This window comes from Ornithodoros turicata, chromosome 5 (assembly GCF_037126465.1).
Source record: "Ornithodoros turicata isolate Travis chromosome 5, ASM3712646v1, whole genome shotgun sequence".
NCBI classification, from domain to species: Eukaryota; Metazoa; Arthropoda; class Arachnida; order Ixodida; family Argasidae; genus Ornithodoros; species Ornithodoros turicata.
The window spans coordinates 66974495-66990873 of NC_088205.1; the positions used below are offsets into that span (position 1 = coordinate 66974495).

The 16379-nt window shown below is 45.7% G+C and overlaps 2 protein-coding genes across 2 annotated transcripts in view; both read right to left on the reverse strand.

The window, feature by feature from the left end:
- Positions 1–16379, reverse strand: part of LOC135394625 (uncharacterized) — a 214867-nt gene that overhangs the window by 85258 nt on the left and 113230 nt on the right. The gene's annotated exons all lie outside the window — the stretch shown is intronic.
- LOC135395909 (uncharacterized) lies at positions 1991–7114 on the reverse strand. The gene is made up of 2 exons (XM_064626995.1): positions 6499–7114; positions 1991–2112 (listed from the first exon to the last, which is right to left on the reverse strand). Exons 1-2 carry the CDS (start codon positions 7112–7114, stop codon positions 1991–1993), a joined length of 738 nt encoding a protein of 245 aa, XP_064483065.1.

The window sequence follows — 16379 nt, forward strand, 5'->3', positions numbered from 1 at the left end:
GCAAGTTGTTTCAACAAGGGCGCTGCAACGTGATCATCTTTGTTCGTGAGCCCAGGGAGTGGTCGTGGAAATTGAAGGCCTCAACAATTCCCTGGGGACCATGGATCTACCAACAAAGACAGGCGGCAACGTCTTTACAGCAGAGGTACAGCGAGAAATGCTGCTCTGCCTCCGCCTTTGGAGCTTCAGGACCAACGGTTAACGGTGGCGTTCAGTGAGGAGGCGCAGATAATGGCGAACACTTCCCCCGAGACGTAAGACCTCCACTGTCGGCTCTCAGGTATCTGCCCCCACCATGCGTGCTTCAACGGCGCACGCTATTACGAAGCAGACTCTCAAGTTTCTGGCCAAGAGACGCCGAAGTCTCTGTTTCGAAGTTCGTGAGATGCAATATAAATCCGGTAGGCTGTAGAGATGGTTTCCGTGAATATATGCTCCATGAATGGATAGCAGCGATTTCTGATCGATCCCCCATGCAGTGTCAGCGAAGTGGGAAGTGACATTGGTCCAACGTTGAACTTACGCTTCCAGGTACCTGATATGGGCGCTCCATGAGAGATTGCCGTCCAAGATAACACCAAGGAATGTATGACACTTCACTTGAGTGAGTATGTCTTTGCCAAGCGAAAGGGGGAGGGCGACTGGTTCACGTTGTGCCGAAAGAGATGTTTGTGGAGACTTCTGAGTTGTCAGCACTTTGCGCGACCTGCTGCACTTAGTGCGCAGTCCATCTTCAGCATGCAAAAAGTAAAACCAGACGCTGGGTCTGTTCATTGTTTAAATTAAACTGAGCTCCCCGATCAACAGTATTTTCTGCTTTCTCTCTCTCTCTTCTCTCTTTCTTTTTTGTGTCACTCACCTTGAAAGTGCAAAGGAGGGCACGGAGCTTCGGCGTGTGTGTCACAGCTGTCAACAATTCCAGCCCGCACACTGCACCGCAGGAGGAAGGAAATATGCGTGCGCTATTAGGGTGCTTAAGAGGCAGTTAAGGATAAAGAATTATACATTATTCAAACAAGTGCTAGAAACTAAACAAACGACTGGTAATTGTGCACAGTTCTGCTTCGGGACTCAGTCACGATTTATTTGTTGTTGTTGTTGCGTCGGGACTGCAAAAACGGGAGGCTTGTAATATGTGCCGAAATCCCCGCATTTTTTCGAGAAATTTTCGGGATTTCGGAATACGTCGGATCGCAACACTTGTCCCGATCATCTTAGTTTGTTATGCGGGTAAAGCTTCAGCCTTGTTTCTAAGGTTCCTATGAGGTCACCTTCTTCAAGTCCAGCAAAACACTCTGCCTTCCTAGATGTCGACAGTTATGCGAAGTTCGCCAATTTAGTAACAGAGCTGGGTGGCACATGTCCTTCACGCTTGCTAGGAAGCGTCTCCTCTGGTGTTTATATTTTCTATAATGACGCAGGACGTGTTGAAGATTTTCTTTGACGCCGCGAGGACTGCACAGCGCATGATTACTTCGTTCTCTGAGGTATAGAGGGCCACCTTTGTCTTGGTACTTCCAGCTCTCAATCTCATTAAGAGCGACGTTTCTTCTCAACAGTGAAGCCCCTCGTGACGCAGGCGGGAGAAGCTGCTTCCTTTGAACGATCTTGCGTTGGGGTGAAAGCGCCGTACAGGATGGTTAATAACATTCCACGCTTGGAATTGCAGGCAGTTGGACGAGTTTCGCAGAGAATTGCTTCGCCAGTGCAGTAGCTGCTCTCTCTCTCTCTCTCTCTCTCTCATTTGCAGATATGCCCCTGTATGATGGTATACCCACCGCTATTCTACTGTTCTACTTCCTTATTTAGTTCCTTTAGAATTCGAAGAATTTTTAAGACAGACGTTCTTAATAGTCGTAGGAAATTGTCTGGAGGGCGGCTTTTGAGTCCGGTGTGGTTACCGGGCTCAGGATTTCGGCTGATTTCAGCACGTGCGCATGCGTATCGGGGGCCTGAACCGCTCGTAGAAGAGAGAGAGAAGGTGCACTCATTATCCGCCAGTGCCTCCCTCGCAGATATGCTCAAAGAGGCTGGCGCCATCCTGGTAGAAAAGCTGGCTGATGTGCGCCAGCACGCCGTTGGAGGAAGCACTTGAGTCAGGTTTTGCCAGGGCTGGACAGGGACCCAAGAGATTCCGCAGCAGGCACTCCGTTAGTGTTCCAGACCGTGTAGATACCCGCTGAGCCTGCTAGATCCATTTCGGTGCAAGTAAAGGAAGCAGGCGAGGCTTGCAGTGGAAACTCGTGGCCTACGGGGTGCTATTAATTAGCGTTGCTGCACGACGGGAAGTTGCCGTGGCTCTAGGCAGGAGGAGAAACTCCAGCCGAAGCCTAACTGAAACGGCCTTCTCAGTATAAAAAAGTGCATTGCTACTATATAGAATGTCTATTGACGTTCGCCAATAGCTGTACGAAGGAATTCGATAAAGAGAACTTCCGTAGAAAGTGTGTTGCGAATTGGCCACTGATTTCTTATTGAGCCCTTATCCTGGAAAATCTATAACCAAATTGTTTTCAGGCCTCTACCCCCCCCCCCCCCCCATACCATCACACAAAGCTTTCCTACAATTAATATGAAGTTTATAGACCCTGTATGAGCTTCTTGTAGAAAGTCTGTTGTGAATGGAACACTGATTTCTTAATGAGCTTTTATATGACAGGGTCAATAAATTGTATATTGAGTCTGCGTTGTGAAATGATTATTGTTCCCCCGTTGAACCTGTATGCCACGCAAGGCAATATGAAGGCGACACAGTACAATGCTGGACAAAAGTTTGACAGAGTGACACGCTAGCAGCGAATGGTACCGGACGGACCTTCAAACACGTGGCTGGGTCACCTAGGCACATGTCTGTAAGTCCGTGTGGTCCCATTCACTGCTATAGCGTGTCGCTCTGAGGACGGAATGCGCCGGAGCGGTATTCTGTAAACTTTTGTCCAGCACTGTACATAGGAAACACATATGATGCTAAAAGAAGAACAGCCGTTAATTTTATAAGGGATTGCGCTGCAGAATGTTATACGCATGCCGCGCAGAAACAGCAATTCTGCTTTCCAACGTACACGGTGTCAGCTTCCGAGCTGAATGATGACACTTAGTTAAAGGGGCACTAAAATGCAAAAACAACTTGCCCTCAAATGAAAATCCATGTTTCAATTAGTATAGTCCAAGTAAAATTAGTTCACACAGCGCTACCGTTTAGAAGAAAAACGCAATGAGAACAGAGCCGCCTGTGGCGGCAAAGATTGGCGGCATCCAATGAGACAGCAGGAGAAGCGCGCACATAGCTCTCGTTGCCGTGTAGATCTGGGACGGGCCCGGTCGTAGTGTCCCGTATATGCGCGGCATGATGCGCAGTACTGCATTTTTCAATACCGATTTACTGAATTGTAGCCCACAACAGTTCTCGTGAATGTTCCACTGACAACATTTATCTCCAGATCCTTCGGATAGCGACGCCTTGTACGCATAGCAACACGCACTATGTTTTTCACAGAGACTGCTTCTTGGCGTGGCACATGCGTACGTGCGTGCGCAGCATGGGCTAAAAACACCGATGCACGAGCTGAAACGACGTTGACTGCTTAGCGCCGAAGCAAGAAAGAGTCCGGTACAATTTCGATCGTAGCTCCGTAACGGAATCAAAGTTTTGAATTATGATAACAAGTACGAAATTAACATAGCGTGTAACGTAATTTGAAGTCAACGTTGTTTTTGCATTTTAGTGCCCCTTTAAAGAACGGCTCGGCAAGTTTAGTTGTAAGGGAAGGCAAAAGCTGTGACTTGAAACCCTTCTCAGTGTGTCTCGATTTCAACCCTTCTACTGGCTTTGTTTCTTAATGCAAGTTCAGTTAAAGGAGTACAGAGGGCCATCCAAAAAAATTTCAGATTAAGACATCTGATGAAAGTGTGTGTGTCATTATACCGAGTAGCGCGAAAGGTTTTGATGTGTGCAATTTGTTTCCCAGAAAAAAAAACTCACATAAACATAGCTCCGCGCCTTCACCCTTAACTCGCCACTCCAGCTATAACGAGGATGAGGAGGTATGATGGCACGTCACCGATGACGGCATAAGGAGACTCGTTCTGGTTTGCCGGTCAGTGGGGGTCAGCGCCTTGTCCCTTTGCCGTCGTAAACCTGTTTTGCCAGTTTTGCCGGAGAATTGGGGATAGGAGGAGCGGCCGAAGCATTACTGAGCAAGGAGAAAGGCTTTATCAGAACCCCGAACAGCCTTCGTGTCGATGACCTCTAGAGGTTCCACAGTGTGACTGACTGCCACTCATTGGGTTTATTGTATGCAGCCATTTTTGTTCTTCTAAGTGATCTGGAGTGGCCGGGAGAGTGCGGATATATTTATTAGACGAAAGGAAAAAACACGTAGGGAAGGTCAGCCAAACGAAGTAGCCGGCTCTCGTAATGAGTGCCTATTTCTCTATTTTTTTCTTTTCTTATCAACTGAACTCAACTCAGAGGTTCGACAACCATTTATTTATAAATTTACCAAGACAAGGGATCGATAAGAAATCAGTGGCCAATTCCAAAAAGACTTTCTACAGGAAGACCATACAGCGCTTGTAGACCCTTTATCGAGAGAGAGAGAGATACATGATGACGATGATACGGGGATGTCTTCCGCTCATTGATCGAGTCTTTCGTACAGCTATTGACAACTAAGAGCACGCATAGCACTTTCTCACTCGTAATCTACTTCTGGCAATTTCTTTCACTATTTCATTTATGTTTGGCTCTGTAACTGCAAAATATCAGCATAAAATTACTAATGAGAATTCTTCGCAGTGATCTATGTTCAATTGTATATCAACTGTGAATAGACATTTAATATGTAGTAGCAATAAACTTTTTCATAAAGGGGAGGACGACCCGCCAACCGTTATTACAGGTTTCGGAAAGCTCGGACGCATCTTCTGCGGCCAGACAACCCATTTTTAGACACCACCCCCCGCAGGGAACGCGCCGGTGAACAGATATTGCACAATCCCGTCGACGTCTAGTAAAATCGATAAAAGGCAAGTTACACGTAACTATGCGATATTTCCAGGTGCATGGCTCTCCTGTTTGGACTGAACTTTATTCCCATTTGCTTCGTGCGGAATTCACCGTAGCGTCCGACAAGTGTTTGAATACCGCGGTCATTCACCGCCACAGTTCCGAGTGGAAATATAAAGATTCTTGTTTCTCGTCCCAGTGTCACGGCAGTGGCTTGTTTCATATGCTTTTCGTTTAACCCGAAAATTTCCCGATGACATATCAAAGAGAGATCGTAGCACACGATTTCTCCCCAAATTGTCGTGTGTAAATAGCACCCAAACCCCCCCTCCCCCTCAAGTTTGAAAAATCATAAAACACGAAACTGAAGAACCCTACAGTATATGGTGCGCGCTGTTGTTCGATGTATTCTAAACGGTGTTGGAAGTGTACACAAACCGACGACGGTGAAGACTACGGTTCTGTGTACGCGTGGGCGTCCTTCGTTCGACAGCGCTAGTTCTTCAAGTACATTTTGCCAGAGTCCCCGAACGTCGACCACCCGACTTCTAAAACGCAACAGTGGCGACGAGACGGTAGATGTACGACGCAACATAGAAAAAAGCTGTGCAAAAGGATGGAAAATGTAGGACACCTCAAGGAATTCAGCCCACAGACAAGCAGCGTTCGACGTCTACGAGAGGCGAAATACCGCTGGGCACGCAAACAGCAGCATTGTTCCACTACGCGGGGTCTAGTATGCGTGAAGCTCGAATTTTTGCTGGAAACGTACTTTTTGCCGGTGGTGCTAGTCCAGGGCTGTGACGTGTCTCGCATGCCACAATTATTCCGCGGCATTGGTTGGAAGGATAAGAATTGATTGGGCAATCATTATGAGTGCAAATGTCACTCTAATGAGATATCACCATGCTGTTGCTGAGCGGCACTATCAAAGGATTCACGTGTAATACTGTTAACAATGGGACCTTTATATGTGTGTACTGTCAACTGTAATAAAAAGGAGCCGAAATCAAAACAGGGCGCCCCAGGAGCGTTATCACTTTCGCCAAAGCGCAAAGCGGCTAATCTGGTCAGCAGATCAGGGCCTACTCCAATAATCTCCATCCTTCCAAAGCACATGGCCCTCTGGCGTGGAAAGAGCGCTGTGCTCCCCTGCGGTCCTAGTCGCCGCGGTTTCGGCTCATATGCATATCACAATTAGAATAGAACAGAATAGAAGTAGAAAGAAAACGAATGAAAACGTAGGTCGCACTGGTGCGACCAGCTGTTCCATGATGCTTGATGTGTGAAAGCACTGAATGATTTTATATGCTTTATATATATACGAGGGGCGTTCCAAGTCAAACCGGGACTTTTCATTTTTCGCAAAAGTAAAATGAACTTACAGGCGAGAAATTAGTTTTATTTTTCAACGTAATCTCCAGCTGCACTAGTGCACTTGTCCCAGCGTTTCACGAGGGCTTGGATGCCAGCAGCGTATAAATCCTTACCGGCGTGTAGCAGCCATGATCGGATCGCATTCTTGGCCTCGTCGTCGCAGCTGAAGTGGCGGCCCCCAAGGAACGCCTTCAGCGGCCCAAGATGGAAATCGCTGGGGGCGAGGTCTGGACTGTAAGGGGGATGTGGCAGAAACTTCCAGCGAAGTTCCTGTAAGGTGCGTGTCGTGAGGTGCACGATATGCGGGCGTGCATTGTCCTGTAGGAGGAGGACTCCTTTGGTGATGAGGCCCGGACGCTTTTGCTTCAGCGCCATACGCACATCCCTGAGACCCTGGCAGTAATATGCACTATTGATCGCACTATATGCACTATTGATATCGAGACATGTTATCCGTCGGTCCTTGAGGATCAGGCGCTCCACAACTTCGATGCTCTCAGGAACTCTGACACTGGGCTCTGAGCCGCCCCGGCAGGGATCCTCCTGCAGTGATGTACGGCCGTCTCGGGACAGTTTGCACCACTCAAATGCTTTGCTGCGGCTAAGTGTATCGTGGCCATACTGAGCCTGAAGTCTTCTGTGAATTTCAGGTGACTTTATGCCTTCATTCACGAGAAACATCATGACTATTCGCTGTTCGATGTGTGCGCTCACCTCGTTGTCGGCCATCTTGTCCAGCACGTGTCTTCTGCTTTGCTCGAAACATAAAACCACCACGTGGTGAACGCGGAGGCCTGCCGCGTGTGAAAATGACGAAAAAGAAGTAGCGCGAGCCATTTGTAAACTCAGGAGACAGAAAGTCCCGGTTTGACTTCAACACCCCTCGTATATGTTTTATATTATTTATATAGATTATTATGCCCGAAATTCCCAAATTAAATGGATAATTAATGAATTTTAGGTGATTAGTAACTTTGTAGTCATATATACTCTCGTCGACAGGATGCCCGCTTGGTCGTTAAAATTCAACTGCAAAAACGACACCTATGCTGCTTACATAGGTTTTTAAAAAATAAAATTGGTGTAAAGGGCAACAAAAAATGCCCGCTATGTTAATCTTGTGAAATGTATTAATAAATGAACGTCAAATGTACGTACAATTGTGTTGAAAGACGAAGCGCGGCCAGCGTTCCGTAATGCAGGATCTGTTGCGTGCGTGCTGCGAAAATGGAATTCAAAATGTCGCAAAGCATTCCGGGAATATAAATCTTTATTATGCAGCAATAATGTGCCAGCTCCTTTCGATCCTAAAAATTTATATTCGGCTTGCTTGTGACCCGTCTGCCTATCATCTCGGGGCTGTTACCTCAAAACTGAGAAGGACATAGAAGGAGTCCTGAGTTTTCCTTCACGCACTGGAGAACTGGAGCACTTTGAGACTGGAGAACATTAGAGTGAGCGCAATTACGCCCACCTAGAAAAGGAGGCTTTGGAAATTGTTTTCGGTATCAAGAATCTTGAAGAGTATTTGATAGGCGGAGAACTAGAAATCATGACCTATCATCAACCACTATTATCACTTTTTGATCCTGCCAAACTATAGTGCAGCGGCGGCTATCAGATTACAACTGTGGTTGGTGTATCCAAAAAATGTGAACTATTTGGATTGTTGATGTCACATTGCAGACAGAAAGCAAGACCTTTAAGGGGGCAAGAAGGGAAAGTACTACCACTATCACAGCGGAATCGGGCCCGTCCCAAATCCCATCGACGGGCTCGGGGAACTTGCCGAAACTTCTCTATGAGAATCCCTTTCAACCGGCAGCCAGCACGAGCAACAAACCACCGACCCGGTGACAACCCCACTGAGAACTCGTGCCAGGCAGTGCAGACACTTGTAGAACCAACATCATCTGCGCAGCAGTTTAAGGGTCGATAGCATCCGTTCCAGTCGATTTCGAAACTACAGTGTCATCTTATTCCTCGTGGACCACCGACCACGATATCGAAAATATCACGGGAAATAGTGGCGAAAGTTTGACTGTTATCTGATGGAATACGTGACAAGAGCAGACGCCGGATGTTGAGAGTAAGCCGGAATTCTCTCTCTGGAAAACGTCACTCCCAAAGAACCAATAAGGGCGCGACCTTGAAAAAAACGAAGGCCGCGGTGGTGCGGGCGTCTCATAGAGTTACGGAGCGTCTGGGCGATGCCCTTCCTCCTCTGAGTGCCGCCCTCTCACTCCTCCGTTTAGAGAGTTACGTCACGCTGCCGCAGCTGCTGCGGCAGCGGAAGCAGCGCTGATCTTTAGAATTCGTATTTTTAAAAATATCTGAGTACTTCTCGGACGAGAAAATTAGCCGAGTAGTTGGATGGCCGATGACGAGCATAGTGCACTATGCTCGTCATCGGCCATCCAACTACTCGGCCAATTTTCCTATAACCTATGAAACCGATGCCATGGCATCGGTTTCATAGGTAGGTATCCGGATGCGACCGTCCCTAGGTACAGTAAAGCAGTAAAGTGTAATCTGGGCAGTTACTTGTGTAATTAGGCTACTAACGACTACTACCCGGCTAATTTTCCTATAACCTATGAAACCGATGCCATGGCATCGGTTTCATAGGTCATAGAAAAATAACCCGAGTAGTTGGATGGCCGATGACGAGCATAGTGCACTATGCTCGTCATCGGCCATCCAACTACTCGGCCAATTTTCCTATAACCTATGAAACCGATGCCATGGCATCGGTTTCATAGGTAGGTATCCGGATGCGACCGTCCCTAGGTACAGTAAAGCAGTAAAGTGTAATCTGGGCAGTTACTTGTGTAATTAGATAATTATGTTAATAGAGTATTCTAAACAGCAGTAGAGCTGCAACATCAGAAAATGTATTTATTCGACAGCTGAGCACTCAGTGCTCTTTCGTCGCAAAGTTCTTTTTACAAAATTAAAATTGAAAATTTCGGGCAACGCCGTGTCGAAGTTGCTACCAACTGCGTATTGCTCGTGAAGTACGGCGGCAAAACCACAGTGCATGCGTATAACAATGTGTCTAAAATAGAGGAAGTCGGCTACGTACCGGCTACGTAGTCATCATGCGCAGCAAGCCAGTTGGGAACATAGATCATTGTTGCTTGACAAATTGGGAATTATTTCCCACCAAACATCGTCCCGAGACGTTTTACCGAAATTTTACGAGCATATAAAATAATATTTAACGTTTCCTATCACATGTATAACATCCTAGTGCTGGGTTCACAAGCAACAAGCTGCAAAAGCCAGCATAACTTGTCTGTCTGCTGCATTACGGTATCTTCAAGGCGAAGTACAAGAGTGCGTCGTCCACCAGATGGTTATATGGGCAGCTTATGAATTGAACGGTGAGGTAGAAATGTATTGCATGTCCTCCACTGTAGAGGTTATTGTGAACAACGTTGAAAGTGTACACGAAGTGGCGACGACGAAGCTTGTTGTCTGTCCGCTTGGGTCATTCGTCTGATTGCGCTCTGTTTGTTTGGTTGAATAAACACGAGTTCTTCAAATACCCTACTGAACGACGATCACTGAATCTCTGCTATGCAACCGGACAAGCATCAGATCGGAATAATATATTGACTTTTTTTTTTTACCCGAGTATACGAGTAGGTAAGAGAGCAGGAAGTCAGTCTTTTCGTCTACGCATCTTCCCGTCCAAGACAAACATTTCAGTATTAAAGTTATTAAAGAGTGTAGGAAGCTCTGCTTACATGCATCTGCACGTAACTTTTCGTGTTTTCGTGTTTTGGGTTCAAATCGAAAAAATCCGATAATCGTATGCAGACAACTATTTCGGCTGCCAGATTTTGTTACAAGAGCAGTGAGTGCACGTGGAAATGAATATTCCATACGCACACGTGTACGACAGATATATCTTTGTCCTCAGACGCCTCAAACAGCCGGGGGAGTGCACTGATTACAGTAAGGGCAATTGGAGCAAACTCGTAAGGTGTGTCAGCTAATACTTTCCATCCCCGCCCCGTATTATTAACGCTTGATTTATTTTGTCTTATCCTTCAAGAGTAATGGCACACTTGATAAAGTTGGTGCGACGTTTTGTTCCTATACCGCTAACGTGTTGGTACCATGACAGAAGGTGCGCGCCCTCTATCGCTCTGGTAGCCACGAGCTGACAAACTGGCCTTTACTCTCGCGATATGCCTTGATGAAGGCAACGTTTCTTGGTGTTTGAGGAACGAAGAAAATACAGAATACAGACACTAACAAGACGAGACTCAAACTAGCAATCAGGGTTTATTTCCCAAACGAAAAAGGTGAACAGAGTGAGGGAGGCCTAGAACGCTTAGGTGTGGGTTAAGGGGCCAACCAAGTGATCTACGCTTCCCTTCTATGTTGACCTTTTCGTTTGTGAAATAAACCCTCATTACTGGTTTGAGTTTCGTCGTGCTAGTGTCTGTCTGCTGTATTTTCTTCGTTCCTCAAACTGAAGGGAATGTTGCCTTCATCGAACGCCCGTCAGCTCGCTTGCACACTTATCATCTAGCTGTTCCTTCATGCCTTTATGTTTGCAGCCTTAAATGCACAAATTGTAAAAATTGAAAAAGTATTTCAGATGCTCGGCGTAGGAGCGCTCAGTTATTTCTGAGGAAGACTTAGTCAAGTATCCGTGCTGTTTCTACAAGATCTGCTGAGTTGCAATTTTATATTCGACTGTCCTCCGCACTATAGAAAAAGCAGGCATCCTTGGGCATTGTGCCAAACGCGGTTAACCTTGGCGATAAATTTTCGGCAAAACCCTTTTACAAGCAGCCCTATTATGTTTTTACTTAAAACGTTTTTTGTTTCGTGAAAAAAAAATTTTTTCATTATATTTTTTTTCGTGATATTTATACAATTTCAGCGTGTACGTATATCGCAAACACGGTATGGCGATCACGTAGTGATGGCATTGTCACGTGATGTCACGTGTTTCTGTAAAGCGACGTACAGACCTACACCGTGGTTGTCCGCTGTCCTCATAAACAAAAGCACGCTGATTTTCTATGAATTAAATTCGACGGATGATGTCCACTTTACAACCCGCCGATTGTATGCACACAAACGGACTTGACGGTCAAACATTAACGAGAAACGTTGATTTCTCTTGCAAAAATAAACACCGAGAAACATACTCCGAATTCGTCCCAAAGTGCACACGGAGAACGCGGAATTCGCCCTCATTAAAAGACATACAAAAAAATTGTCACTTGTCCGTAATGATGGCAGAAGGGAAGTTTCGCAAGCAGAAATCGCATAGAAGATCAAAGCAAACAAAGGGTGGAAGAGACACCATTAGGAAAGAACAGCTCATTATACTTCAAAACGTGTGCAATACTTCAGACATTCATCGTATCACACTGCGAGAAGTATTTCGAAATATGGGAACGCATTACTTGCCGGCTCGTGCGTGCTGTTTTTTCCCCTTTGATCACAATAAGGAACTGGGCTCGTTGGTACTACTGGTTCACTCTTGATGGCGAAACAAAACAAGGACCGAGACAGAGGAACAGGGCGAAGCACCACTATCAAGTGAAGGTTTATTGAGATTGGAAAGAAAGAAGACTGGAACTCATTATTCAGGCTTGCGCACAAATACAGTTTGACTAGAACTCTCACATTCATAGCAACTAAAATCATATATAACATCACAAATGCGTTCGAACCTTTCTTCCCTTCCGCATACTGTCATGACAACAACCGGCACATGCACATTGATGTCAGAGAAGCTGTCGCCTTGCCACAGTGCCTGCTTGTGAAGTGTAGCTAGAACTCGCACTTTGTGCTTTTCTGCAGTGAGTTTGTCTTTGTACTCGATTGCAGATTTGTTTTGCGGCTTTATTTGTATTTATGGCTAATGTTTCAAGACCTGTATTTTCGAGCTTTGATAGTTGATAATATGGCAGGGCTCGCAAATATGTGGCAGTCTAAAACACACACGTATCTCCGCAATTTTTAACTCTATGGCGTACGTCATATCCGTTGCAATAGTTTTCTTTTTTTTCTTTTTTTTTAAATTCATTTCTGATCTTCGCACATCTCAATAGGGTGATATCACACTCGTTTTCCTCTTTATATCTATTTAATTTGCCGTGGTAATTGACTTGCTCTGGAGACCGACGTTCTCCGGCGCTCTACCCGCTCTAGAACATGACTCGCGTGGTTCTCGGCTGGCCTGCCACACACGGTCTCCTTTTTGTGGGCGACAGGTTTTTGCTCGTTAACTTTCTTTCGTATTCGATTAGCGCTTACATTACTGAAGGTAGCATCTGTATGATGTGAAGGCTTCTTCTTAATTTCTGTAAGCCAATGTAATGATCAGTTCCTGCAGTACATGATTAGTAAGTATAAGTCCACCTACTACAATTTGTGTAGGTTCGCAATGGACGACGGCAACAACAACTTTATTGCTACGATCATGATCGGGGTGCTCCATCACCACAGGCGATATTCTGTACCCCATTGCCTCCTGGAATTTGGTCAAAATACAACGATGAGCCTCACGGTGAAGACCGAATCCCTAGACTGTCGAGAAAGATTTGTGTCATTTTTACGGCAGATCGGTGGTGGGTTGTATTGGACCATGGACCAACTTATATTGTCGTAGTTAGAGGGCAGGAGCGTAGATGATTTAGAAACTCTGTGAGTGTGGCCCTGAAAGGTTGGTAGCGCAAACAATCGAATCGAAATGTTTCGCGGAAAAGGTACTTAAGCACTATTGTAAAGACTAACAGAAATTTTCTTCTGGTGAACTTAGGAGCCGTCAAGGGAAGTGCCTCAGCACGAGAGCCGCCGATATTTCGAACAGATATTGTTCTTCTTCTGGGTACTGTCCTCGTCATCGGCATGATGTTTAAAGTGTTAGGAATTACGTGTCAAGGGTTCATGGGTATTGTAGGCCAACAGCTCGGCGGGTAGACAAAATCCACCCAATCTTTTACGGAAGAAGTGACGTGATGTGATAGAAAAAGAAAAAAAAACAGTGGGGGGGGGGGGATGAGGAAGTGAAAAATATGCGTCCGTGGGGGCTTTGTTGTGGTGCGGAAAGGGGGAAAAATAAAGGAAAGGTTATGTTTATTAAGAAAAATAAAGGAAAGGTTGCGGAAGGTAGGTTGATAAAGAAAAGAGGAAACACAAGAGAAAGGTTAGCCATGACGTAGGCTTGCTATTCCCAAAAGCAAACAAACGAAAGGATGATAAAAGCAGCAGAGACGCAGAAAATTATGTGGAAATACAGGAAAAGATAGCTCCTTCACTAATGCGGAAGGGGATTGCGTGAACGAATGCATCTTTGAACCAGAGCCGTTTACAAAAATATGAAGTTGAATATGAATATGAAAAATTGATGAGGACGGTCAATACAATTTATGCGGTAGATATGCGTTAGAATTAGCTAACAACGTACCGTATCCGTCACCATAGACCTAGAGGAGGTACGGTTCGCGAACTTTAGAGCTGTTTCGCCAGGATTCCAATTACCAATCCAATCCAATCCAATGTCGTGGCCTAGAGACAGAGACTCGTCGACGGTCAAAGTTTTCCGACATGGGGGTTCTAATGATAACGGATTAAAAGTAATGAACGATGAAAAAGGATGAAGTGCGCATTTTTTCCTATCCACAGGGTTGTTCACCTACAATTACAATAAACCCTTAACACGTCATCCCTAACCCTTGATGAGGACGGTGCTCAGAAGAAGAAAACTCTCTGTTCGAAATCACGGCGGCTCTCATCCTGAGGCACCTCCCTTCACATTTCCTTACCTGTTCGCTGGATTCTCTACCCTTCTATGAACCGTCAGTTTGTTTTAGATACACGTACCGTTCGCAATCCATAATAGTGCCTTTGGTTTTCAAGAACTTAACAGCCTACGCATGCGTATTAAAACGGGGACGGTTTGTCCCAGATACAGAACTATACTTGCGAAGTGACATACCCACTAAAACCAGCTCCCGTGGCATAGTGATTAGGGTGGCCGCTTTCCACGCCGACAGGAGCCACGGGTTCGAATCCTGTCACCGCCTGTGCTGTCTGAGTTTTCCCTGGGTTTTCCGAATACTTTCCAGACGAATGTCGGCACAGTTCCCCCTGAAGTCGACCCAGGACGCATACTAACCCCTCTGTCCCCTACTCCTTCCTGCTGTCCTCTCTCCATCTGTCCACGTCTGTACCCCGCTCATAGCCACAGTTGCTTCGCGGCGCTAACACGTAATTAAAAAAAAAACATACCCACCAAAGTAAAATGAAAAAGGCAGTCAAAAACATATAAGTGCGAGAAATGCAACATTTCCACGTTTTGTTTCGTCCTAACACAAACGGCGGCGTATCACCTATATATGGGACTGCATACACAATAAATATCCTCCTCGGCTATAATGAGGCGTTTCCTCGGCTGCTCTCATATCTTGTCTGCTGCCCGGAACTACGGGCGCATTTGTATCCGGTCGGGACTACATACGGACTGCGTCATAACGAAAGCGGTGGGGTATTTCAGCCTGTACGCGGTTACGTACGAACAACTGCATGAAACACTATTAATCAAACAGGGCGCCGTACCACAATACTACTGCAGTAACACTAAATCCTCATACGGAGAAACAAATGAGGTTAGAACGAGGAAACAATAAAGCAAAAGAAAAAGAGGCCAGCGGAGCTAGAATGACTTGTTCATATAAACCCAAAATGAGCAAGGTAAAGGAGACATTGGGCACCAACGCAGACCAAGAAATTGCTACCTTATTTGTTTCCTCTAGCGAGTTCATATAATGAACTGGGAAAACAACTCACATTCGCCGTTGGGGAAGAGGGCTTCTACTCGTCCCAGTATAATTAATTGCATTCAGGCCAGTCTTCGGCTTTGGCTGACATTAGAACACGTGGTTAGGGACACTGGAAGAGGACTTGTAGCCTTTTGTTACGGCGTACGCGAAAAAGGTTTCCAGGAGCTGTACTTCCAGTATAGCAATGATTCGTAACACGACTACGGGAACCTTAAGGCACCATAACGGAGTGAACTTGTGTCTTCAGAATATTTCCGCAGTGCACGTCTTTCCCACTGTGTTCAACCGAAATTCGGTTCCTCTATGTGAAGCAGAAGTCGTAAACAAATTTTAATTTCGATAAGTGTGACGTCATAAGGCTGCAAATGCGCCATAATCAGCAATAATGCGTCTTGCGACATTGCTCTCCGAAGGGCGGTTTACAGTCTCCTTACCACAGCTACTGGCAGATTTCCAACGTTGCGCGAAGAGCAGAGACGCTCGCGTTGTTGCTAGGTAACAGATGCCGACGCGGTCTCGATGACGACACCTGCTCTTGGAGAATCCGAAACTACATAGCTAACTAATGAACGAAGCTATATAAGCAAGCGCAAAATGGTCACTGACGGTATTTATATTTATACTTATTTCTATATTTATATTTTGCGTACAGAGAGTTTGGAGAGAGGTTGATTTAAAACACGAAATAATAGGAGCAGAATCGTACAGTAACTCGTGTAGAGTAATTAAGTTACGTATCTTAAATACTTTTTCGACTAACTTGATCTGTTCCTCGATCTCTTCCTTGATCTCTGGGTCAATATTTAGGAATCTAACTTAAATACTTTTTTTCACAAAGACATAGAAGGACAGTCAAGACCGTAGTTGAATACAAAGCAAAAGCACCGACGACGATCGTAGATTTATTATGGTACAATCGTTCGTGCACGAGGCTGCAGTTCCTCGGGGGGATCTATTTATTTTGACAGGAAAAGTCAGCCAGAATGGACGGCTTGCTATTCATGTTAAATAATTCCTTAGTGCATATCCCTGGGGTAGTTAAGAGTAAGCCGGATATGGGGTCAGAGGTCAGAGGTCTTCCGCCGTCCCACACAGGATTTCACAGGCTGCTGAGGAGACCGGTATAACGCAGGTAGTGGAGAAGCGTCGCGGTTACACCACTGCTCCGTGTGCTA

Bases quoted from the DNA above. Each gene is read 5' to 3' on its own strand.
- LOC135395909 (XM_064626995.1), bottom strand. From the start codon at position 7,114: ATGGCCGACAACGAGGTGAGCGCACACATCGAACAGCGAATAGTCATG. The intron at 2,113-6,498 runs GTAAGGATTTAT...GTCCCTGTCCAG, and splicing joins ATCATGGCTGCTACACGCCG to CCCTGGCAAAACCTGACTCA.